This window comes from Nymphaea colorata, chromosome 9 (genome assembly GCF_008831285.2).
Source record: "Nymphaea colorata isolate Beijing-Zhang1983 chromosome 9, ASM883128v2, whole genome shotgun sequence".
Taxonomy (NCBI): domain Eukaryota; kingdom Viridiplantae; phylum Streptophyta; class Magnoliopsida; order Nymphaeales; family Nymphaeaceae; genus Nymphaea; species Nymphaea colorata.
In genome coordinates this window covers 25,053,006-25,078,762 of record NC_045146.1, presented here as the reverse complement: position 1 = coordinate 25,078,762, position 25,757 = coordinate 25,053,006, and the positions used below count along the sequence as shown (strand labels likewise).

The 25,757-nt window shown below is 38.8% G+C and overlaps 5 protein-coding genes across 6 annotated transcripts; 2 read left to right on the top strand and 3 right to left on the bottom strand.

The window, feature by feature from the left end:
- Positions 1-456: 456 nt before the first annotated feature.
- LOC116260945 (uncharacterized) lies at positions 457-3,458 on the top strand. Of its 2 annotated transcripts, none has more exons than XM_031639491.2 (4): positions 457-952; positions 1,265-1,435; positions 1,527-1,597; positions 2,520-3,458. In XM_031639491.2, the coding sequence occupies exons 1-4, from the start codon at positions 773-775 to the stop codon at positions 2,770-2,772; spliced, it is 675 nt and encodes a 224-aa protein (XP_031495351.1). In that variant the 5' UTR covers positions 457-772; the 3' UTR covers positions 2,773-3,458. The 2 variants fall into 2 exon arrangements, with proteins under 2 accessions (XP_031495351.1, XP_031495352.1); XM_031639492.2 differs by having other exon boundaries at positions 464-952; positions 1,268-1,435.
- A 140-nt stretch (positions 3,459-3,598) lies between these two features.
- Positions 3,599-6,121, bottom strand: LOC116260944 (probable cysteine protease RD19B). Its single transcript, XM_031639490.2, has 4 exons — positions 5,501-6,121; positions 5,275-5,394; positions 4,585-4,831; positions 3,599-3,978 (listed from the first exon to the last, which is right to left on the bottom strand). Exons 1-4 carry the CDS (start codon positions 5,984-5,986, stop codon positions 3,710-3,712), a joined length of 1,122 nt encoding a protein of 373 aa, XP_031495350.1. The 5' UTR covers positions 5,987-6,121; the 3' UTR covers positions 3,599-3,709.
- A 1,225-nt stretch (positions 6,122-7,346) lies between these two features.
- Positions 7,347-15,220, bottom strand: LOC116260489 (triosephosphate isomerase, chloroplastic-like). Its single transcript, XM_031638873.2, has 9 exons — positions 14,920-15,220; positions 13,930-13,956; positions 12,085-12,154; positions 10,939-11,062; positions 10,247-10,331; positions 10,010-10,142; positions 9,755-9,928; positions 8,747-8,829; positions 7,347-7,562 (listed from the first exon to the last, which is right to left on the bottom strand). Exons 1-9 carry the CDS (start codon positions 15,118-15,120, stop codon positions 7,506-7,508), a joined length of 954 nt encoding a protein of 317 aa, XP_031494733.1. The 5' UTR covers positions 15,121-15,220; the 3' UTR covers positions 7,347-7,505.
- Positions 15,221-17,018: 1,798 nt separating this feature from the next.
- Positions 17,019-21,015, top strand: LOC116260492 (uncharacterized). The gene is made up of 6 exons (XM_031638874.2): positions 17,019-17,616; positions 17,871-18,070; positions 18,630-18,770; positions 18,882-18,962; positions 20,435-20,559; positions 20,633-21,015. The coding sequence occupies exons 1-6, from the start codon at positions 17,379-17,381 to the stop codon at positions 20,679-20,681; spliced, it is 834 nt and encodes a 277-aa protein (XP_031494734.1). The 5' UTR covers positions 17,019-17,378; the 3' UTR covers positions 20,682-21,015.
- A 1,590-nt stretch (positions 21,016-22,605) lies between these two features.
- Positions 22,606-23,310, bottom strand: LOC116261147 (cypmaclein-like). Its single transcript, XM_031639778.2, has 3 exons — positions 23,089-23,310; positions 22,944-22,992; positions 22,606-22,843 (listed from the first exon to the last, which is right to left on the bottom strand). Exons 1-3 carry the CDS (start codon positions 23,176-23,178, stop codon positions 22,662-22,664), a joined length of 321 nt encoding a protein of 106 aa, XP_031495638.1. The 5' UTR covers positions 23,179-23,310; the 3' UTR covers positions 22,606-22,661.
- Positions 23,311-25,757: the final 2,447 nt, after the last annotated feature.

The window sequence follows — 25,757 nt, the reverse complement described above, 5'->3', positions numbered from 1 at the left end:
AAAAAAAAGGAACTGAAATTGTAGGTCAAATTGTCTATTGAGGGTGATCGTATAATCAAGAGATCCTAAATTTTAGTACCATAGGCCTTCAAAAGAAAGTCTGACAAAGTATTATATATAAGGCTTCAATTAAAAGTTATAGATATATAAATAGAAGAAGAAAATTTTAGTGATTGCTCCTTATAAATAATTATTTATACACTAAAACAATATAATTTAGGCATTGTCCAAGGTTTCTAAGCGTATAAGTTCTTACATTTTGCAGCCAAAATTTCATTGGTTCCCAGCTTGTATAGAAAACAAAACATTTAGTCTGATTGGCAAATTCATCAAACATCAGTTAATTAATATAAGAGCAAATATTAATTTCTATAACGAAAAAATAAATGGCACTGAAGAATTATATTGCAGAGATGACAGTAACCAGTTGGGTTTCGCGAGGCATACGTCTTGTTTCAGATCAATCCTGTGTAGAACACCTGGTTCCTGACTGTGAGTGGGACGACAGGTCATAACATTTCATATCTTAATTTGAAAACGCTTGATTCAAATGAAGCTTGGTAGAAATTAACGTGTCTCTGTGACGAGAATCTAAACCGACACTCCGCATTGCGTCGCTTTTCGGAGGAGCTGCACGGATCGTCGAGGGAAGAAAATGGCGGTTGGTGCTACACGATCCGTTATCGATCAACACCTGCCTGTTTTACGGTGAGAAAGGAAGGAAGTCAGTCTTCTTTTCTGATAGAAATGGAGGAAGTCGAGTCTTTCGTTCATGGCTGACGCTGACGCTACTCAACCGAAAGCAGCCAAGGCGGCTAAGAAGAAGAGCGTTGACGTGGAGAGGAAGCCAATTGTCGATGTTGTTGTCAGGACGGAAATTGTCGATGTTGTTGTCAGGACGGAAATGAGTCAAATGACGACCACGTCTGAACCAACCGATGGCCGTAGGAAGGTTCTCTCTCTTCTTTTCTTCTTGTTAGTTCAACTGATCGAGGGACCCTTGTACCTTGGTTTTGGGTTTCTTGGCTTCTCTCTCTCTTTTTCTTCTTGCGAGTTCGACTGCTTGAGTAGTACGCCTATTTTGGTTTTGGGTTTCTTGGCTTCTCTCCCTCTTCTTTTCCTCTGCTTGCTAGTTCGACTGGTTTTGGGTTTCTTGGCTTCATGCTGTAGAATTTGAGACCAAACCAATTAGAAGGCAGCCTCTGTTTTCTTTTCCCATTTCGTTCTTTCTTGGAGCGACTAATCACTGTGTTCTTGCCAAAAGAAGGCTAAGAAGAAGAAGAAAAAGAAGAAGCAGGCAGTTGCGATAGTGAAGAAGAATAAGAAAAAGGAGGAGGAGGAAGCTACTTTGAAGTCGAGCAAAGATAAGGAGGGCGGGAAGAAGAAGAAGAAGGTTTATGACTTGCCCGGTCAGAAGCATCACCCACCTAGCGCGGTAAGTCTCTGCTCTTAGAACCCTAGCCCCTTGTAACTTCGGCTCTTCTTTGTTGTCTTGCTGAAGGTATTTGATTGACCTGTATTTTCAGAGGGATCCGTTGAGAGTTTTCTACGAGACGCTGCATGAGCAAGTACTGACAAGCGAGATGGCGGCTGTCTGGTAAAAAATTTACTGGCACCTATGCTTACCTTTCTTTGTTGTTTGTTTCTTTATTTCTTAATTTGTATGAGACGGCGGACCCACGATCTTCTGATTTACCCTATTAAAAATTAGCCCATAAAATCAGAATACAATCTTCATGCCCCGTCAATTAATTAGTTTAGAACGCTCTTCTGATCTCTTCACTTGGGTTGACTAATCAGAAAAATCATAAAAACCATAAGATCATGGGTGGAGTTTTCCTAATTCGCTTTGTAAAAACATTTAGGTGTTGAGGGGATTATTCCTTTCGTTTTTCTTTAATCTTAGTTGGCGCCATCATATTTAATAGTTTGCAGGAACGTTTGGAACTCCAAAATGCCGATGTATTCTCTGACACTTCGGACGGCTTTGTGAAAAGTTATTGGAATTTTGTCAAGCTCCTATACCTGATTAAGCCTAGGAAAATGCAACTACCAGGTCTCACGCTAGATTTCTGAATTCTGGTTGTGTTTTATTATTTAAGGAGTTGGGATCTCTAGTCGTTAATATTTCACTTGACTAACAGAACATCTAATTAGCATGAAACCCTAAGAAGAGTTTTGTTATATGAATGTTGAAGCAAGTCTAAATCACCAGAAGTTCATTGAGATTTCTCTGTTTCATACCCTGTCAAGGCAGAGAAGTTTAAGGCTCCTTTCTGTTGGCAAATTATCGCTGGATGGAGTGAATATGTAACAACTATAGTCTACATCTACATGCAAGAATTTCTGTATCTTCTGAATGACGCAGCTTCATTGCTATTAAATCCCAAAATTGTTCTAACTAGAGAAATGGCATCTAAACAACCCTCAATGCCTCTTTCTTTTGTCATTTTTCTCGAGTCTACGTGCGTCTCTCTTAGTGGCATTCTTAGAAGCAATTTGGCCCATGTTGGTTGCAGGATGATGGAGAGAGGCTTGTTGCCAGAAGAAGAAGCAAAAAAGGTCTACGAGCGGAAATTAGAAAAAGGTGCGCAGCAAAACATTGGGACACCCATCAAGGCTGTTACAGTAAAGAAGTCGGGGAACAACATTGAAAAGGAAATTTATGCTTCAGACACTGTACTCAAAACTTCATCGAAGAAGCGTAAGTCAGATACATCCGATAGCGATGATGATTTTGTCATGTCCAAAGTTGTACAGAAAGCTCAGTAAGCGACGGCTTTAACACATCATGCACAGGCATGCCTAACCTTTTCTGTAACATGTTGTATGTCTGCTCGACTGGTAGGTGCACGAGACTCGAACCAAACTGTTACCGACTTTGATAGACAAGAGTGCACCGCATAATTTTGTGTTCACGTAGTTTTTCTGTGAAATATCACTGTGATGTTTTGGCCAATGATCAGATCCTTTTCCTTTAGTGCTCTATCTGCTCGCTTAACCTGTATGGTAAATAAACCTTCAATCCTGCTGAGAGATTTATTAAACGTGGGTTTGAAGAAAGAATTAATTATTAAGTTATTAACATCTGGTTTTATGTTTCTGAGAATTACCATTAGCAGACTTTGATGCATGCCTATACCTTTCCATGTCTCTCTGTGAACTTCGAAAAGATGGTTACCTTAGAGACAATATGAAGGTCTAAATTCTAAAATGGTGAGACGTGCAGCTCGAGGACGCCGTCCTCAGTTGTGGGCGGCAGTGGCTCTGCCATCATCACAACAGGTCACTGGTATCTGCATCCACCTAGTTATCCCGCCATCTATGAGATGAGGGGGGTCTGTCCTCGGCCGAGGACTGGCAATGTCCATCGTCCGTGCTTGTGGATGGCGGGGACTCGCCGTCCTCCTCCAGGGACGGGCGGAGTCAACGGCAGTCCTTGACGGGTTGCGCGCCGATTTGCGCCTTCATGGTGATTTCGGTGTCTCTGCGGACCCTGCCTTGTGCAAGCCAAGCAAGCATAGAAAACCAGGAAATTAGACCAAGTGACCAACGAACAAGTAACTTCTCTACAATCAAGTAGCGGTCGGACGAAGCGAAGGACAAATTCTGGACGATTATTTAGGGTTGTAATCTTTGAATAGACAGAAATGTACTTGGCCTTACATCATAGAAACCCTAAAATAGGATGAATTTATGGAGGATGAATTTATGGAGTTGCAGCTATAACAGAGGAAACCATGTCGTTAACCCCACACATGTTGTGTTCTCTGCAGACCTTGTAGTACCCGTCCTCTCCCCAGTCGGCTCCCCATGAATTTTTTATCAACCAAAAGGGCAACTTCCTCAGTCTTTCCTTGGCGTACTCTCCACTCCCATAGCCTACGAGGAGGACTCCATGGTTCAACCTCTTGCTGCATATGAGAGGGCAAGAGACACCACCGACATAGCTTTGCATGAACTTTGAATTGATTGCTACTGCAAGATGTAGAGAAAACATACAGATTCAGTTAGCAACTTGAGAACATTGGTGGAATTTCTCCGTGTCTACACAATAAGGCCGATGAACACCTAAGATGACTATATGCACTTGGGTAGTTGGCTTCTGTTAAAGCCTCCAAACGAAAGGAACTCTAGAGTTTGATACCTGGAGCATCTATTCATAATGATGTGCGTGATACTGCAGAGAGGAGGTTAATCAGAGAAAAGACACAATACATATAGGGTGTGCTTCTCTGATGACAGGTAAACAATGTGGCTGTGGGGACTTTCCTGATACAGGTCTGACAGAAGAAAGTTGAGAGTTTCTCTCAATGAATCAAGTAACTGACTAATGATCAGTTGATATTGTGGATTCGGTGGATGAGGCACAGCAGTTGGCTAGATGTCTGGGGTTACGATGGAATACTTTCAACGCTGGGCCGGAAACAGTATTAAGTTGAGGCAAACTCTCAATGCCAAGAAGAAAACGGAGCAAGATCGAGTCTATCTTCGTCTGCACTGCGCCTAAATGACTGCTTCACGTGAAAGAAAAGTAGGATCTTGCAGACACAAAAAATAGGAATTGAACAATGTACAGCATACCAGACAGAGGCCCATGCTTGACTAAATGTGCTGCAATCTGATCCTCATCGGTAGAAACAATACTGAAGTTCGCCATCTTTGCTGCAACTTTTGATTTATCAAACTTGCAGGCACCTTCTATTCCTCTGTATGGGTAGTCCTCTTCTCTTTGAAGACCACCTACTTTGATTGCGTAACGAAATGCATTCGTCATGAGGCCACCAAAACAACCAGAATTGCACGTCAGGCCTTCCCCTAGCGGTTGACACTGATACAGAATTACAGATAGTAGTTGTTAAACTGGAGATCAGTATCTTCTTCTTTTTATACTTCTCTGAGTGATGACCCAATTATCTTATAATTTTATCATATTTCAAATGTCAATACGGTGAAGTATGATGATGCTCCCAAAAAATGAACATTTCATACATTGATGCCGATGGGATGTATCTTCACAACAGTAGTAACACAAAATAAATGAATAAGCACATTTTGTGATTTTTTAAGTTCAAATTTGTTTGAGTTTTCATGTATACCTTTTTTGAGTTGAACTTATACGAAAAAATGCTTGTTTCAAGTCTTTGTTATTCTATCAAAGCTTGAGCATATTTATGTAAAATTCTCATTTCATCTTCCGCAATAGCTTCACCAGATTTTCTCAATATACCCACATGTCCAACAGCGAGATTTAATTGCAAGTATGTGAAGTACCTCATGGTCACAGTCAACTAGTTGCTGCTGACTAAGATTTAGAAGTTGTCCTGTCTTTAGGAAATGAGCCCCCTCTAGTGCTCCAGTTGTGCTAAAACTCCAACAAGACCCACAGCTTCCCTGAATCGAAATCAGACAGAGAACAAGCATGGCTTCGAACAATTATTTTGGTGACTGGGAACCAATCAAGAATGCGGAAGTATTATCTGTGATGCATCATCTTCACCTGATCTTTGACAGGGGTAACCGCTCCACGTTCTCGCCAATCGAAACTCTCAGGCAGATCATCAGTCCGTAGGAACGGTGCTGGCTCAAGCCTGGAAAAGTCTCGAGGAATCTGATGCAGACCCAGATACATAGAACTGAATTCCTCCTCCGTAAGATCAGAGAATTTGGTGATCCCATGAATGGCGGTTGGATTCAATGCCTGGTGGTGCATTGCCTTGAGCAAATTGCTCTTGAAGATTGAAAACCGGCGCTTGTGCTCTTCCTGCCCGGAATACTTCTTATTGAACCGCTTCAAGAATTCATGGAAATGCTCTTCTGCATTAAGCAACACGTGAGTGAGTGACGGTCGGCCGGAATCGGTGACGAGGCGAATTGGGTTTCCGGCCAAATTGTCAGTTGCTGCAAGAATGGAAGGAAATAGAAGAACGGCGAGAAAGTGAGAGAATAGGGGGCAAGATAGTTTCGGAAGCCCTGTAGGCTCCATGATTGAGCAGAGATGTCTGCAAAGGGAGGGGAAAGGGAAGGGTCGGAGGAGTGGGATGTAAAAGAGGGAGTAGTCTTTCTGTGGGATATGAAGTTTGGTGGCATTGACCGTTAGGTTTTGAAAATCAGCTTGGAAGCACGGGATCCTCGTTTTGCAGCAAACTTTTCTCTACCTTTTTCAGGTTTTTCCCCCTAAAATATGTGTCTGATGATAGGTGATTGTGAATTCATGTCCGCCTTCTTGCGATTAACAAATTCATTGCTGATGCTTTGCATGTTCAGAACGAATGGTGCTCTTTATTGTTTGTCAGCACAATGAACTCACTTTTTTCCTTGATGATTTTCCGAAACACAGCTAAAGTTTTTGAATGTGATGGAAAGTTGGGAACACACTTAATCCGATTATGCTTAGGACCCCAACGTTTTTTCGCAGTTAATCAAGTGCACGTCACCTTAACCTTGGTCATTTTGTCCCTGAACTTTGTGCTTTATTTTTCTGAATTCCATCACCTGAGCGATATTTAAGGGGAAAAAAAAAAAAGCTCTCTCCCTTCTCAGTTTTCTCCCTTGTTGGTCTTGTTATTGTTGTGATTTATGGGGAATGGAAAAGTACTTAAAAACAAAGATAACGGCGAGAACTGTTGTGATGTTAAGATTTTAATTTGTTCTACTGAAACTTAACGAAGCAGATGCGATGTACGTGATTCGTTTCGAACAGTAAATCTCAAGCTCTTTCTCGATATAGAAATGTGTCTTCTGGATCATCAAGTCTTGGCATTTCTATGTCTGCTAATATTCAAGTGCTAGAAAGTCCCATATAATGTCCGATCCAAATTTGAAGGTCGATTTTACACATCCTAGCACATAAATTGCACGTATATGTCCAAATCTAAAATTGGGAACTTTGCATTACTTGTAAAAAATGTTGTTGAATCCCAAACATAAAATGAATATATATTTGCGCTGAGGCGGCTGAAAAGGAATGTTTTCAATTAACAAGGGCAGAAGCACAAGTGTCTCCAAAAGAACAGTTGGGATAGAATATTTAAAAAATAAAATCGGATTAAAAAAAAAGAACCAAGGAGAAGCCAGACTTTGAAGATTTTACTTATAAAAGAATTTCTTTGTCAAGCGCTTTTAGTCTCCCTATTCAGCAGCCGTGCCTAACCGTCCCCACCCATTTTGCCAATCGGTAGGTAGCTGGACCAATATTTAGACGGATAGGTTGCAGTAGCACAACCAATGGCCCTTTGGGTTGGAATTCTTGGGGTTATCGGCAGCTTGCCGTCGTGAATTTAGGAATGAACTGCCCATTTTGTGAAAATCATTCTGACAAAATTTCATGCTTGTGAGGTCCAACAGACTGAACAGTTCTTTTCCTACTCTTGCTTCTTGGAAAAATCACCAAAAACAGTGCATATGCCATTCTTTTATTCGAAAACAACAAAAAGGATCAAAACTCCTAAATATCAATTGCCTGCCTTCTAGTCTGCTAGACCGTCATCGAGCATGCAATCCTCTTACACAGTGACCTTCTTTGAAGTTACAGAATTGACAATGGTGGAAAATTCTGGACCCTGAAACACAAAGTAGGTGTGATCAGTTACAGATCTATGGTATATAAAGGGAAGTACATCTTCAGTATTGCAGGATCAAGGAAGCTCAAAAAGATCAATATCCAGCAGTCATGCCCCAATCCAACAGTAGAATAGGAGAAGGAAGTCCTAACTGCTGAGTGCTGATTGATGCCACGTGCAATTGAAGATCATCTATCAATTGCACTATCATGCTCACAATTTCAAAAGACACCAACATACTGTTGCCAGCAAAAGTTGATGGGAACCTTGGCAATGGTCTCCTTCCTAGTTGCCTAAGTCTACTTGTATGCACTAACAGCAATCTCTATTTCACTTTCCAGATACAAACAAAAGACATATTGTCTAATAACGACTTTCCAAGAAAATGGAACCAAAGAATATGAAACATGATCCACAGTAAAAAAAGGCTATACAATGTCACTGTTAAGGAAAAAAAAATTCCAAGCTTAAGGCAAACAAACAAGTCCGAGGAAGAACCTACAAAAAATAATCCGGAGCAAACAAGCAAATACCAAGGAAGAACCCACAATTCCAGGATTGTAATGCTGACACAAACACACATACACACATGCCTTTCAAGTATCTTCCCATTGGAAACCATCCAAAACCAAGAACATCCAGTACATCTTCAAATATAAATTCAAACAAGAAGGGTAGTACCACCTTCTGGCATTGTGATCATAGACTAGAAAAGTTTTGCAAAGGATTTCTGCTGCTTTTGTTGTTTACTTTTGAACTTTTTATAGGCGGAAGGGCACATAGTTATTTTGGATTTAACCAAGAAGAACTAAGAATTTACCTGTCTCAGAATCTGAGGAGGTAACGTGTTATTTCATAATATTTAGATGCCTATACATCAAGTACCATTTCATAGTATGGAGAATCTCTTTTTGAGGAAAAATTTAGCTGTAAGTTTAACTTGCAGTGAAAAATTTGGCACTAAGAATCTGTATAGCACACAAATGTAGCTAAATACTAAATCTGTTTATGAAAAAATTCTCAAATGAACTGCTTCACTATAGCATATTATTATTTCATGTGTTTCATTAGGCTTTCATGAATTGCTTCCAAATACCCAATGGTGTATGTTCTAGCGAAAATGCATATGTTTGTTATGGACACATGAAATTATAATTTGTGCTCAACAGTAGCACATAATTTACCTTCAAGGATGCACCGCCAACAAGGAACCCATCAATATCCTCCTGCTTCGCAAGCTCCCCACAGTTGTTACCATTTACAGAGCCTGCAAACATGAGTTTAGCATGAACTTTCATATAGCTCTTGTGGCACAAATATCAGGAGCCACTAAAGCAAGAAGTAATGTAACATATGATATTACACATATTATACATATTGCAGCTCAAACAAAAAGCAGAACCAAAAGCCAGGTTGCAAAACCAGTCAAACAAATAAGGAAATGAACAGGTTATACAAAAACAGAACTGAAGGAATTGAACTGCTATACAGGAGACGGTGCCCTATATTTACTTTGTACGAAATATATCTGCCCCCATCACATACTGCCACTCACGCAATTTCAGATGTAATTAGTTTCTTAGACATCTAATCTGTTGTTTCAACTTCCAAGTGCAGTAGAGGAAGGATGTCCACATACATCAGCAACTTCTTATTGCTCCAGCATGCACTAGTTCAAGAATTAACAAACTTATATCAACTTGATGAGCCAAAAGGTAAGGATCAAAGACACAAAAGAACTGCATGGAGGACACATGGTAGATTCCTGATCTGGTCTCTCTAGGCAGGTGGACACCAGGATGCAAAATCTAGAGCTGATGAGCTGAGTCAGGTTATTCAACTTTTCAAGCTCCACTTTGTAACTAAATTTTAAGCGAAGTGTGAACCATGAGCAACTTCTGTTGAGTCTCATCAAAGGGAAGCTGGAAAAAAAAAACTCACCCTTTTAATAAATAAATGAATTTAAGCTGAGCTTTTCTAACCATTTACAAAAGTTTAGCAAATCGCTTGGGCCATTAACTTTCTCTAAATCAGCAGCACCATAGCAATCATATCTCCGTGAATAATTATAACTATTGCACAGTCAAAAGATAAAAAAAGAAAGAAAAAAAACAACAACCATGAACCATATACATGACATTCTTAAGCACATTCTCCAACAAAATTCAGGCTTTATTTTAAATGGCTTGTACCTCCATATATGATTCTAGTCCTTGAAGAAACATCAGCTGACACATTCTTCTTCATCCAATCACGAACAGCGGCATGGACCTCTTGTGCCTGCTGAGGGGTAGCAACTTTTCCCGTGCCGATAGCCCAAACAGGCTCATAAGCAATTACTATATCATCCCAGCTGGATACTTTGTCTGCATCAAAAAAAGCGGCATTCAGATTCACGGATGCAATGATGTACAATCATATATAAGGAAACAGGCAGACGAAGGAACCTGCAAAAGCCTTCAACTGTTTGAAACAGACATCAAATGTTTTGCCAGCTTCTCTTTCTTCCAGCAATTCACCAATACAAGCTATCACCTTCAGGTTCTGACTCAAAGCATAAGCAGCTTTGCTTCCAATAAACTGGAAAGAGAAACTTCCAGCCTTAGAAAAAGTAGTACAGATGCCAAATCGCAAATTATAGCATTATAATCAAGAATTATAAAGGGAACTAGCAAAATCAGTACCTCATCATTCTCCCCTATAATATGCCTCCTTTCTGAATGGCCCAGAATAACCCAGTTGCAACCAATATCTTTCAACTGTTCTGCACTGCATAGGAGAAAGTTGGATAAACTTCACCATAGATTGATATTTAATGATTAAGAGAAAAGGTCTATCAAACTATTGTGAATATATAGAAAGATAATAAGGTCAAACGAAAGTGGAAGCTAGATGGAAAAATGAAGAAGTTGATAGAGCCACAAAAAATGTATGATTAGCTCTATGATGATATTAACTGATCTCTTAACAACTTCATAACTGCAACATCAGAAAGTAGGTAGCTAGACCACAGGTGAAAAAACAAGGTTAAACCGCATGTCCAATATTTATAGACCTTGATAAACCACACATCAAATAAAATTAATGTTTGCCTTCCATAGAACAAAATTCTTGATGAAACAAACCTTCAATATCTGATTTTGCTAAAGCTAAATATGTTCTACAAGTATTCCTCCCATTAGTCATGCTTTCATGCCAATAAGGTACTGACATAGCAACATAACATCACAGCAAGAAGAAAATGGTCAATGGTGTTATATGAGACTTAATTAGTAAGCAATTATATGCCAAAGTGTGGCGGATCTTAAAATGCAAGCTCATAAATGACTATTAAAAATTTGCTTAGTTGTTTCCAGATGCCTGCAAAAAGTTATACCTGATTTCTCCAGTGAAAGCACCACCTTTACCAACCCAAGAATTTTGTGCAGAAATGTCAATCCGATCAGTTAATGAATTCTTCACCTGATCAACGTATATGAATGGGGGTGCAACAACAACATCTGCAGTATGAAAAACATCCTATGACTATAAATCAAAAGTAGGCATTTCTACTGATTAAAGATATTGTTTTATCTTAAACCAAGTAGCCAACAGATAAATTTTGGAATGATCAAAACCAAGAGCAAATTAAAAAAAAAAAAAACTGATAAAACACCAATTCAGATGCAGCAGTCTTAAGTTTTCACATGCACTCGCTATCAGTGGCAATTCAATGATTTACCACTCAAATAATTGTGGAGATGGTGAAGACTCAAGCTATTACTGAAGGTAGTAACACAGAAGTATTCCAGTTTCATGGTGATAGGTGACAAATCAGGTGGCTTTAAAAATTTATAATTTTACTCTTAATCATGCAGATTTTCATAAGTTACTCTACAAAATTCTTGGTAATAGGAAGCATTTTTCCGATCAGTGAACATGACGTAGTCATTCAGGAGTCGATTTTAGCACATAAAGGGGTGTAGAAGAGCAACTGTCCAAGAAAACCTGCAGAGCAGAGCAACGAGAGATGAAATCATTTTTATGACACCCACGAAAAGTAACTGCTTAGAAAAAAGTTCACACAAAATGAGAAGCACCTGATGAAGGTTTCACACAAAATGAGAAGCGCCGGATGGAGGTTTAACTCGAGAAAAGCACAAAATAATGAGATGCATCTAGTAGATAACCACATCCATATATACACACAAAAATTGATCCAGTTTCATGTATTCAAGGCCCATTTAGAAAAATATCATAATATTACAAATATATTTTATAAAAAAATATTAAAAACTTAAAATCTGTCCAAGAAATAAAAAATGATACCCCCAACTTTTCTTTCCTCGACTCTCTTAAGTATCAAACAACTGATTTGAGACCACTTGGAATAATTTGACATGATTATCATGACATAATAATTTAATAACATCATGAAAAAACGTGGGATCATAACTTTAAGAAAAACACCACAAGCAGATGAAAGGAAAAATATAAACGTTCAGATAACAACCAGGAAAAGGGACACAAAATTAGTGCATACCAACATCATCCTCAATTTGTGCATTGTTCAAGTCAGAAACAAGCTTGCTGATGGAATCTTTTGTTCCATTCTGCATTAACCCCAAAAAAATGAGGATGGAGAAAAGGAGATGCCATTACATAAGCGAATGAGAAACCCAACCATTTGATGATACACTGGAACTTGTAAACTGATAGATAACAATAACTAAGAGAAGGAAAACAAGAGGCCAGATTACCATAAAAATACACAACAGACGATAACAATAACTAAGAGAAGGAAAACAAGAGGCCAGATTACCATAAAAATACACAACAGACGATGCTGTCAGTACAGATGCATACTGCTTGCATCTGCCAATAGGCAACATTGAACCCATCACCAAGTTGAGTCAGGGTATGATTCAGCCCCACCCCAATGTCAACAAATATGGAGGCGGCATGAACCAGAATCTGCTGATTCTCCTATATCAGTTTTCATTACTGAAAAACTTAATAGACTTTTTAAGGATATTTGAGAAAGACAGAAGAATGCAATTATGTAAGGGTCAACCTTCTGTACTTATTTTATGTGTGTTTAACTTTGATGCTAAACTTAGTATGGACATGGGCTGAAGGCATTTTTATAAATAAAAACATAATCCAGAGTGCTTGTGGCACACATTAATATAACTCTGAAACAGATGCAACATCATCTGCTTTTGCATGTAAAGATTGAATGTTTTTTCACAGTTCTCACAGCAAGCCTTTTACCTTTGATCACATCCCCTCTTAACTAACACATATGACAACTCTTCCCAATGTGTCCACTCAATCCCAACCCCCAAGTAACAATTAGAGCATGTAAAATGTCTTTGATATCATTTTCCTTGTTTAGGTCCCTACTAGCCTCTGAATGTTTCCAGCAATACTGGGCAACTATGGTTTCATTTGAATGAAAATTTTGAGAGTTTTAACTTTACTGTTTTTACCGATAAAATCTTCTACAACAATCTTTCATTTGCTAAAATCTACCAGAATGACAAAGCAATGGCTTCAAGCCATAATAGCCCTAGAAGCATTGTAGTTTTTTTTTTTTTTCTTAATTGGTGTGCAGGCAAATAAGGATCCACACACCTTCAACTTAAATTGTCGTGCAAGAATGCATAAGAGAGACAATTGCTTAAAAGACCTGCATTTTAAAGAAATATTTACCAACCATAATGGTAGTGACAATCAAACAGATTTTTTTTAAGACTAGACAAAAGAAAGCCTCCGTCTACACATCACTTGGATATGTAGTCCTCAACATAATCATGGTTAGTATCAAAGACATAAAACAGATTGATCTGCAAAAATCCAGTCATAATTCAGTTGAAGTGTTCATTTGGAAGACATGTAAATTTAAATTTCCTTATAACCAATTCAAAATAATTATTCCTTTTGTCTGACAATTCCTAAGCTGCTGCAAACCTGGAAATGTAGTGCTTACTTGATGGATCAACGCAAATTAGGATTCTCTATATCAAAGGCAACACCTGGGCATGACTACATGGCGATGACTAAAGAGCCTCATTTAAGCAATGCTAAGGGCATAGACAATAGAAAGATATAGTTTTTGATACTTAAGGATGTAAATGATGAAATAGGAGGGAGTGAGTCTTGCTAATAGCTAGTACGACACATTTAAGCCAAAATATCACCAACTTAAGCCTTAATCCTTCTCGTCATGCTGATAAATATTTGAAACAGCGTTTCTTCTCACTTGTTGATAAAAGAGATACTTTAAGGACATCATGGCATCAAGCGGAGGCGAAATAAAATAGAAAAGGGAAAAAGGAAAAGGTAAAAACTCCAGATCAGAAAGTATGGGCATCTTTGTTCTTACACATTTCCAGTTTCCTCCAACAAAGAACTGCAAAAGAGAGAAAAAAAAAAGAAGGATTAGAATAGCCACCAACACAAAATGTGTACGGTCTCAAACTATTCTCAATGGTCCGAAAATACAGTCTAATTATTGAACAGCACAAAGAAAAGATCCACACAAACAAAGTGAGAAAGGCAACAAGATAACGCCAAAACACAAAAACTTATGTCCCGTGCACAAATCACAGCAATCGGTCTCAATATTTGCAGACACTATGGGAATTTGGCATGCAAGAAAGGAAATCTTAGTTGCAAACTAGGGACAAGAAAGTAAAGGATATCAGTAAAGAACTAAGTAACGTTCGATCGTATCTGATCTTAACCATCACTTTTCCAACTCATCTCCCACAGCAAGTCCCCCGTCATCTAATTTTTCTGACAATTTAAGAAAAAGAACAAGAGAAAATAAAGCCAACTTCAAATTTTTATCTCAAAAACACTTTACACCGACTGCAAGGAGCTTCTTATCGGCCTACAGCTACAGCTCGCCGTTGCTGAGGCAAAATATTTTCATTGATTTGCAAAATAACAAAGCTGGTAGCAGTTCAGGAAGCAAACGGCTACAAAAAGATTCTTCAATTGGCACGTTTCAGACTTTCTACTGGATCTACTAGGTTACAATATTCCAACCGGATAACGAATCTCATAGATCATTCGTTCAGTTTATACCCACTATCCATCAAAAACGACGAAGAAGAAAGACAAAGGGCCACCTGAAACGAAAATGTAATGCTGAAATAGATTTTCACCGGAAAATTCGATTGGTTTGAAACAGTCTATCATTCAAAAAAGATCGAATGAAGCGCCTTCTTTTACTAAGAATTGCGTGCAAAACCACCCGCAGACATATCCGGCTCCAGAAAACAGAAACAGAAGAAAAAATGGGCAATGACGCGAGAAGAATTGATGCCAGAAACAAAAGAACGAGAAGAAAAACGGACTGGGTACCAACCTTTCCTGTGCCGGCCATGGAGGCGACGGGACGGCAGCCTTTTCCGGCGGCTGCATGGAGGTGGCGAGACACTTGCTGGAAGAAGGAATGGTTGGTCGTGGAGCAGGAAGCGAAGGGAGTGACGCCAGCAGCGAAGTGGCCGGAGATGGAGGTCTTTTGGGTGGGAATGGAGACGGGAGAGAGAGGCAGGGACAATGCCATTTTGCAGGATTCGGTTATCCAAGAAACGACCACTCCTCTTCTTCCCTTCTCCCGACGTTGCTCGCCCTCCTCCTCTCCCTTTTCTTTTTATTCTCTTCCAGTTTTTTTTTTTTTCCTCCTTTCCCGTATAAAATTGTTGCTAGGTAACGTTCTCCTGAAGATTTTCATTTACACCGAAATTTTGCTTTAAATAATCTTGATAACGGTACTCGTATTTTTGAAATTTCCAATATAAACCTCGCTTTTGCTTAGCACTTGCAAATTTTAGCAAAGTATCTTCCCATGTTTGCCCTTTTCAATCAAAAAGCCGTTCTTCACTTGTAATATAAAGAGGAAGTATTGCAAATATATTATTTGACTGAGAGATAGTCTCTTATCTTACCTGTCAATTTAGAAGAAAGAATGGTAGCATCAAAAGATTTGGCAATATAAAAATTGCTTTACATTTTTTTATCCTTCTTAACTAATGGTCTATTATTATCCCTGCCTCTGTTCTTTACATGATGCGACGGCAGAAAAAGTGTTTCAAATACAATTACAGTTCTTTCAAAGTTCCTTTGGAAAAAAAAAATAGAAACAAGACTTTGAGGTAAGTGCATTTTGAAGGTTTGGTAGGTTTCAGCGTGAATAATGTTTGGTAAGTTTTATGGTATCACGAATCAGATAAGTAGGTGCGCTAGGAGTGTGGACTAAATGTTTTGTGTTTGATGGCAAGAGTTTTGCGTTTCGACTTTGTGGAGTGTCGTCAAAATTATGGACATTTTGTCTGCGGAGACAAAAACAAAATATTCATGCCTCTAGAGTCTCTCTAGTCTCTAGGGAGGTTCGTGGCTTCGTGTTCAAGAGATGTTAAAAAGCCAAATGTGACTTTCTAAAAAACAAATAAATATGATGTTAAATTTTCTAAAAAACAAGAGCGATTTTGCCAATTGGAGACCTTGTTATTTGTAATGGCGTGCTCTACCCTTGGAAGCATGAGACATGGAGACAAATCGGATTTGATTGGATGTACTCTTTCCCATGTTTGATTTATCGAACATTCACGTTTTCATATTTGAATTTGTAGTTGAATACGAATGAACAATAAACTAAAGTTAATACCATATGGAAATCATATTTTTAAATTCATAATGTGAATCCGATTCAAATTCAACTTTTACTTTCATATCTAAATCCAAATCTGGCTTTTAAATGCGCAACCCAATCTGGTCCACATTATATCATATTAGGAACCAACTTTCAAAATATATAGATATTGGATATAAGATATTTATTTGAAACTGAATCTGAATATGATTAAATATTTATTTAAACCCCTGATATGATCAGACATTTCTTAAATTTGTATCCTATCCAATTTTTTAATTGAATGTTAGATTATCTTCCATGGCTGTTTTTTTTTTTTTTAAGCAGTTCCATTGGTTATCTTATGCGAATATGGTTTCAATCCATTGACATGCCCAGTTCTTCTTTTCCTTGTTCTTCGGCTAATTAGTTTCTATTCACAGTTTCAATCCATTGACATTAAAAGGAATTTGAACAGATTTCCAATCGAGGAAAAAGTCCTCTTATCACCATGGTGCGGGGAAAGATAAACTTGGTAGTTTTTTTTTTCCCTATCAGCATACTGAGATTAGACACACAAAATGACGTCAAAATGCAGAAAACTTAGGTATTGATTTAGCGATGATCTTCCTGGCTGAGAATCTTGTGTCCTATGTGTATATAAGAAACAAAAAAAGAACACTCAAGTAAATTCTGTCCCATCGTCAACACTATCTCAAGCAAAAAGGTTAAGAATATGAACTATAATGGAAATATCAGATCCCAATTGGGAGATGAAGGCGCTGTTGATCTAATTTACCTGCAGTTTTATTGTCCTTCCAAACGCTTTATATGCCCGGACGAAGGCCCTCTAACCTCAGGAACTTTATCCAGGGAACAGCGAAAATGGTCTGATTAGGAGATTCATCAATAACAAAGGAAGTTATTCGTTGTTAATTTTTCCATTTTTCTCTCCCAAACTTTCTTCTGGATCTTTTGCATCTGAAGGCACATTAGGATCTTTTCACCAAAACCTGGACTGGCTCTGGTCTGCAGGGCGCCCGTATCCCAGCCCATGCAACCCCCTAACAAGAAGGGCACCTACTCCCCGTTCCAATTGGCTTCTGCACCAGAAAGTGACCTGATCTACTCCCTTTTGATCTTCCGTTGCTAGAACGAACAAGTGGGTGTCTCTCTCTCGTCTGGTAAGGAAGATGGTTACTCCAATAAGAACATCAAAGAGGAACCCGATTACCGTTCTGGTTGGATGGGTGAGGAGGCAACCGCCCAAGGTGAAGGCCTTCCTGGCCGTCGTGACCGGGATGGCTTCCCTTGTCTTCCTTAAATTCGTCGTCCACGATCACGACAATCTGTTCGTTGCCTCGGAGGCATGTCATGCGCTTGGGATCTGCGTCTTGATCTACAAGTTGATGAAGGAGAAAAATTGTGCAGGTTCCTCCCCTTCCTCCTCTTCCCACACGCCCGTCTCCGTATTTCTTGATTCCTATAATATTCTGAAGGACGTAGTCGTTTGATTCTTCTTCTTTTCTTATTGAAAGCGAAATGCGTCTTTTTTCTTGTTATAATTGACTGATTTTACGATCTTGGTCGTTGAGATTTGCCTTGTTGATCGCGGTATCTTGGGAAGTTTGAGGTTTCTAATGTTGACTTCTTGTGATCGTTGGTGCCTGGGAATTTCGTTATAGGCCTTTCACTCAAATCGCAGGAGCTGACGGCCATGTTTTTGGCTGTGAGGCTGTACTGTAGCTATGTGATGGAATACGACATACACACTCTGCTTGATTCAGCAACTCTAATCACGACGCTGTGGGTGATTTACATGATCCGATTTAAGTTGACGTTGAGTTACATGGAGGATAAAGACAACTTTGCAACATATTATGTGGTCAGTTTTTCCTTTGTCAGTTTTCATGTCTTTTTATAATTATAATTATCTGAGTTATGAAATTCAAGTCATTCGGTTTACCGGTATTCCAAGGTTCTAGACCTCCAGCGATTGAGATCTTTAATACTTGCAATGATCTGAATAATGAACTTCAGATCATGTAATGTGTTACAAAATTGTAGGCGTTCAGGCAATGAGAGAGGTCAGTAGCCCCTGAACAGTTCTACCTCCCAACTTCAAAAGGGAAACGCAAATTAAATTTTTTTAAGTGATATTTATCATTGCTTATTTTCTGAAAGCCATGGACATGGTGAAGCCAGTTTGACTAGTTTTTAGACATTGAACTTCTGCTATCGTCAAGTATTTTGTTCAAATTTCTCTCTTATCGTTATAAATATGAGCATGTATAAAGTCTAAACATAACGTTACATGCATGTTTGCTCCAAAATCGGCAATGTGGAAGAGATAGAGCTGCTGTTGGTGAAAAACGTGTAGAATATGGGATCATTGCATTACAATGCATTTCCTAACTTTGTCCAAATGCAAATTATGGATGCAGGTAGTCCCATGTCTCGCACTGGCCTTTCTTGTTCATCCTTCAACCTCACATAGTATAATACACAGGATTGCCTGGGCTTTTTGTGTTTATTTGGAAGCTGTCTCAGTATTGCCTCAGCTACAAGTAATGCAAAACACAAAGGTTAGAGCTAAAGTTACTCTTCTATTTGTTTTCTTTTTTACATTGTAAGGCTCATAACTGACTAAAGCAGTATCCTCCTACCTTTGCTCTAATATGCTCACGCTTTTGCAGATTGTTGAGCCATTTACTGCACATTATGTATTTGCTCTCGGCATTGCAAGATTTCTGAACTGTGCACATTGGGTCCTTCAGGTATGACATCATCTGAATTTCTTCCTTATGAACAACTCATGCCCATACAAGTAGTGTCTTATGTGTAACTGCCATCATAGACTCAATACATGTTTGTATTCCATCTATTTATTATCGTTATGTGTATATTGGCAATCCACTTGCCCAAAACAATCTCTATCCTATGTTTATCTTTGATCCATAAATATCTCTTGGTAACATATGGCGGGTATATTTGTTTTTACTTTTCACTACTATACCAGGTTCATCTTTTGTGTGAATCACAAACTAGTCCTGCTCTTATGATGTGATTCTGTTAAACTCTTCATTATTAGTAACTCCTTCTGATAGATATTACATTTTTCCTGATCCAAGACCATGCTCAAACATGGCACTCAGGGAATCAAACTTAAAAACGGCAAAGAAATGTGTGGGTCTTCTATGTTGATGATGTTAGTTATAGCTCTGCCTGTTCGTGCAGGTTAGATTTTATTCCTTAGTATGCTCGTGGATTTCTAATTTAGAGGCATTCTAGATTGCCTTTTATGATGTTAGGAGCATTTGTTGGTTAATTTTTTGTTTAATTTACTGATGCTGCAAAATGTGCACCCATGGTTGAGAAAAGTTATAAAAATGTTGAGATACATACTTGAAGGATGGTTACCTGTGCTTCCCTTGTGCATGGTGTACCAGGAGAGAAAATCAAGTAGGCCTTGGCATGGTTTTCTGTGATTTTAAATGCATGTTCTTTCTGGTAAATCCTGTAAGTATGAAGGTTTCTTTTGATTAGACTCTGCACGTATAGTCCATTTATGCATATCTATGTCGTGTCCAGAGAGTCTGAGTGTAGATTGGAGGCAGATGCATATCATGTGAGTATGTGTATACATAGTTCATGTATTTTACAATTTCCCATTAAATAAGAAAAATCATGATCAACATTGTGAGTCTGTGTATACATAGTTCATGTATTTTACAATTTCCCATTAATAAGAAAAACATGTATTTTTCAATTTCCCACTAAAGAGCCTATGTTATGTAGGTGCCCCTCATGCTAGGCAGTCTATATTTCTTCTAGCAAAATGATTACTAATATGAACTTTTGGGTCACTTAGTCGAAAGTTTGAATAGGTAGAATGCTGCTGTACTAAAAATTATTAAAAGAAAATCTTTAGATCAAAACTTGAGGATGCAATCTGGCAACATGGATCTGACAAACCTGTCTACAGTGTTTACTTGAATATCGGATGCCTTTTGTATGTCCTTTTTATTTTCTGTGGTAACCATCACATCATTGTGGTTGCTGAATTAGGAACTGACTGGATGTAACGGATGTTTGTCATAGCACATGATCTCATCAAACCATCTTAGTTATTTTGTTTCCTTCTCCCCCTTCTCCTGAATGTTCTTATATTAGTCATTATTCAGCTGTTGCATTATGCTGGGTAAGACAAAAAATTTGAAACACATAACTGTTGTTCCATTTGATGTAGGTTGTGGATACTCGTGGACGCTTGCTGACTGCATTAGGCTATGCATTTTGGCCTCCAATGGTGCTTATTGCTGAGATCGTACAGACTTTTATTCTAGCAGATTTCTGTTATTATTATGTGAAGAGGTACTTATGCATGCCATACTTAGCAAATACACTTTATCACTGTTTGAACTCTGAAACCTTTGCAACTTGACAGTGTATTCGGCGGGCAGCTTGTGTTGCGTCTTCCTTCTGGAGTGGTGTAAACTTGAGGCAAGGATATATTTGCACGACTGCTCTACTAGTAAACTTACCATGACCAGTATTCTTTGACTGCACAATCTTTTGTCTTTTCCATGGGATTTATTATGTAACTAATGATTCCAGAGTTGGTCCTGCTACAGAGTCACATACCATTGAAATTTGAAAGGAGTTACGATCAAAACTAATCTGCCTGTTTTGACTGGGGACAACTATCTTGTAAAAATTTTTGGGTTGCATTAGTTTGCTCATGAATATGAGAGCATACAAAGTTTGCATTCCCACCATCAAAGGATGTTTATGACTTCTATTTAAAAGATGAGATTCGGTTCTACATGACCCTTCATCCAGTTTAGCATGTTTCTTTTCTTACAGAGGCCTTCATTTGGTTGCTCTATGATCCGGTGTTTGGATAAGTTTGTTGTGCAGTGGTATGTGAAAACTGTTCATTGAATTTACAAAAGTCCCTTTGCTGCCACTCATGACCCTGGAACAAGCGTTAAAGTGACATCATCGATGGGTGAATGGAACCGTATAATATATCTATACATAGATGTTTAAACTGTTGAAGGCGGAGTTGGTACCTATAGAAGGGGCATCACCATGAAATGCACAACGAAGCATGCTCAGGGTCCTTGTAAGTTGTAACTGCATCAAAGAACCGTGTCGCTCCTTTGGGTTGAATCCAGTTCTCATATTTAGAAAGTCTTTAACAATGTGAAGCTGGTGAATTTCTGCCTCTATGTTCATGGTCTTAGATTGCTGCTATTCGCAGACAACTACTTTAGATGACCTGATCATTCACGCCTCTTCACATAGTGATTTGGAGCACTACATTCGTTTTTCATATGAAAGGTGATAGTTTCAAGTGGACCTCCTACATCTTCATTCTTTTTTCAAGAGATACGAACTGGTGCTTTTTGCCAAACCAGTAAGAAATGGGAATACAAGTGGATTGGATTCTTTGAGACATCTAAACTCAAGCCTTTTGACGTTGTTTCAAACTAGAATTGAGGATATTTCTGATTCAGGTTTTTATCATAGGGATATGTCTGCAAAAGCTGCATTTGCTTGCAGACGAAATCAGATCTAGCTATTCATCTTTCATGCATTAAGGTCAGAATGTCACCAGTTCAAGTTCCAAACTAGATTAGGATCAATCAACAATATACGTCCCTAAATTAATGCTCTTGGCCTCCAATCGCATGATGAATTATAAAGGTGATAAATCACTCACTCAGCAGTCAGCATACGGCCCAACTGACGCAAGTTGGTAGTGCACAGAAGTTAATGCCTGGGTCAGTTGCATTTATTTTTTTCTCCGTTTGCAAGACAAGTGGTGTCAATTATCATTGCTCCTATCCAACATCATATCTAGGCTACTTTTACTATTCTTCCTTTACAGCTATATGTCATATATCAGCCCTAAAAATGTCTGCCATATTGTTACCTGCATTGAAGCTAAGTAGGTTGCAGCAATCATCTTATAAGGCCGGAGTTCTGGCTGCACATGCTAGACTTTGCTGGTTAAGGTACCATCCTACCTAGGTTTGGTGTCCCTTGAGTCCATAATGGTTGTTTGGCCGGTGAGCGGCCTTTCCAGGCTAGGGCAGTCCGTGGGTTCATGCAATGCCTGTCCCAGGGTAGTCTGCCAAAAAAAAAGGAGGAAAAGGCATTCTGCAATTTAATATTCCACTAGCTCAGCTAGTTGCGCACAGTATGATGAACAATATGACATGTGTTCTTTTTTTAACCTGCAGGTGCCCTTTCCATAAGTAAGCCAGCTGCTAGCCGAAGAAATCAGATCCAGCACTGGAGTTGGATGCATCATCCATGATTATATATATATATATATATATATATATATATATATATATATATATATATATAGAGAGAGAGAGAGAGAGAGAGAGAGAGAGAGAGAGAGAGGAACGCTAATGATCAATGACATTATGATTATTCTCATGATCGCAATCTTGAAGGTCTCAGGGACACTTTGGCCTGCCTGCATGAGTGGTCAGACCTGCATAACATGGGCATTTCTCCTTGTTGCCAAAAGTTCCTGGTGGAACACAGTTGCAGGTCCTGCAGCAGCTACCGCACGCCTGAACGCACCTATCCTGCCTTGAAGCCTTCGAGCACCTCCCCATGCACGCAGCGCCACAATCTGACAATCCCTCCCCCAAACAAACGAAATGAAAATACAGTTATCTCATAAAATGAAATAAGATTAGTTAACTAAACAAAGAAAGAAACACCATTATTACCAATGCCAGGAAAGCCGATTCCGCGCCTGCCCCCAGCACCACCAGCAACCTACAATGTTCCACATAACAAATAACTTCCACACTTAAACGATCATTCTAAAGGAAGAACAGGAACCAATACAGCTTGAAACGAGCTCTTTCTTACATGATATTCTGCTTCAAGCCTGCCATCAACAACCTGAAGCGTAAACAGGGAAAGAGCAACACAAACAAGGAGCAACTTAGACACAGCCATCACGGAGACAGAAAGATGAATAGCGTGGAGATGGAAGAAGATCAATTTATAGTAGGATTGGCACCGGTGGAGTTTAATGAGAGATTGGACCACCGAAGAGTAAAAGAGTTGGGCAGACGAGTGGGATGCCTTCCCCTAGCACTGTAATTCCTCTTCTCTTCTGAAGTTTCGCTGGGAGGTGAATTCTGGTAAATAATGGGCCACGTGAAGGCATGTTCCCCGCATTGGCCTTTTGTCGGTTGGCCCGTGCGACCTCGCCGTCCCGTTGGTGGATGTATTCGGGGGAAGGTGACGCCACACGTTTGAAGCATGCACGCAAGCTTTGATGGTCGAGCTCCAGCTGCGTTCAAGGTAGAGAAATTAATCTGTTGAGAAGGAAAATTTCAGGAGCTTCTGAGGGGAAAAAAAAAAAATGGCACCTACCATTTTTATTATCCACCTTCCCTCATGCATTCTCTCAGAATATCATGATTGCTAGTTGCTATGATCATAATCCATCATGTCACTTGATATTATTTTTCACTTTTTTATTCTTAATTGTTTTTTATACACCTTTCTTTTCTTATACATTTTTTCTACAACTGATTGAGCTGAATTGGTGAATGCGCGGATTGGTCTTTGCAACAGTACTGGTTTTGACAATTCAAGCAATTATCTCTATCTCCTCACTAAATAATGTTCACTTGTCTCGGTCATCATTTAATGTTCAAGCAAACTTTTAACAAACAGATAAACAATCTAATTGGGTGAGTTGTCTCAAAAGTAGCGTCTGATCACTGTCAACTACATACACATAGTTTAGGAAAAGTTTAAAATTATTAAGTTTTAGTTTATGCATTCAGATCAACTAAAAGATCTAAGATTCATATTGTTAGAAATCATGGATCCGTGGGCTAAACTCAACCTGGGACTTCCACGCCAGTGATATATGGATTTTGACTAGTTTGTCGTCATACTAGCTGATTTAGACATTTCGATCGGTAGCGCCAATGGGAACTAAGGGCCACGGAGCATTAAGACCTTTAAATTGAACGTGCCTATAGTTGACGATGTGGGTGCATTTTTATTATATATACAGTTCGAGCAACTATGAGGCAGATCAAAAAGTGGGTGCAATGATCTGTCTAAATTCCCATCCGTGCTAATGAATTTTCCTTTTGACCAACCTTTCTGTAGTATAACTATAATGCAAAGAAACGAGCAGCTTTGTGGTTTTTAATTCTATAGTTTTCGTAAGTTCATCCTTTTCCACTTCATTTATGAAGATACTCTTACTTTTGCTTTTCTTTTTTGACTAATTAAAGGGAAGGAATCATCATCAAGGAGGCCACCACGGAGAACCTTGGAGAAAGGCAAGGATTAGGTAGCTCTCTTTAATTCCAACAATGTCTGCTACAGTGGATCATAGTCTTGATCATGAAGTCACCGATCAACTTGGGCAGTGGGTAGGGAAATATGAAGGGTGTCAAGATTTTTTTTTTTTTTTTTTTTAATCTTACTTTGCTCTCGCCATTCTAAAAATCCAAATCCATATTCCAACACCGAATCGAGTCAATTTATGCTTCTGAATTGTGCAACATTCTTCTCAGGTTTTAAAAATTTTAAAATTCTACATCTAAAATTTAGAAATTTTAGTTTAACCTATATAAAAAGTTTGAAAAATTGTATTTTGATCCTTATAGTAACAAAAAATTACTGGTTCCACCTTAGACAAAACCATTGTATACATCATTTGGATGAGAACATGATCATCATCAACCCCCACAGATTCAGATCCACTTTTGTTATCACATGGATGCAGGAAGAAATTTGATGAAAGTAAGATTCGGGCTCCGGAATTCGTGTTATTATTACGGATCACGAGCATAAAGCAAAACTACATTGTCTTTTACAGATTAATTAAACTGAACAAACAGGGAAGGGGGAAAGCACGGCAAGCAACTCGGCTTAATTTGGAACTATATGCATATATAGACCAAGAAAACTCAGAATGAGAGTCAGAACGCGGCAACGATGAATGAGGCCAAAACTTTGTCCATCTCCACTTTCCAAGCACATGGGGAAACGAAGTTCAATGAAGTTTAAAAAGAAAAAAAAAAGCAATGATCTCAAGAAAAAACAATTGGGTAACAATTATATTGCAAAGTCTTTGACTGGTAGTCGATTTTGGAGACGACAGTGGGGGTTGAGACCTTCAACATGGGTTGACATCATAGCAGGCTAGCAGCGCCTTAACTTGGCAGTGAAGCCTATCGTCTTGTGTTCACATGCAATCAGGACGAGCATATTTTCGTTTTAATCGTCTCCTCCCCACCTCTGGCGGTGCAGATAGCGATGCCGGCAACCTTCCAAATCAACCATGTTCGTTTTGGAATGTTGCATGTCGTTCTCGTTGACATACTGAACAATTTGGGGCAATCACTGACAGCGACAAGCAGTTCGGCAGATTTTTTTTAGCTCTTTTACCGTATAAATAGAATATTCGAGAAAAAAAAGGCTTTGCTTATGACACCGCCTCGGTTATGATCTCAAAATATGAGTCATGGGGTTTATAATTTTTCATTTGATACGGGTCCAAC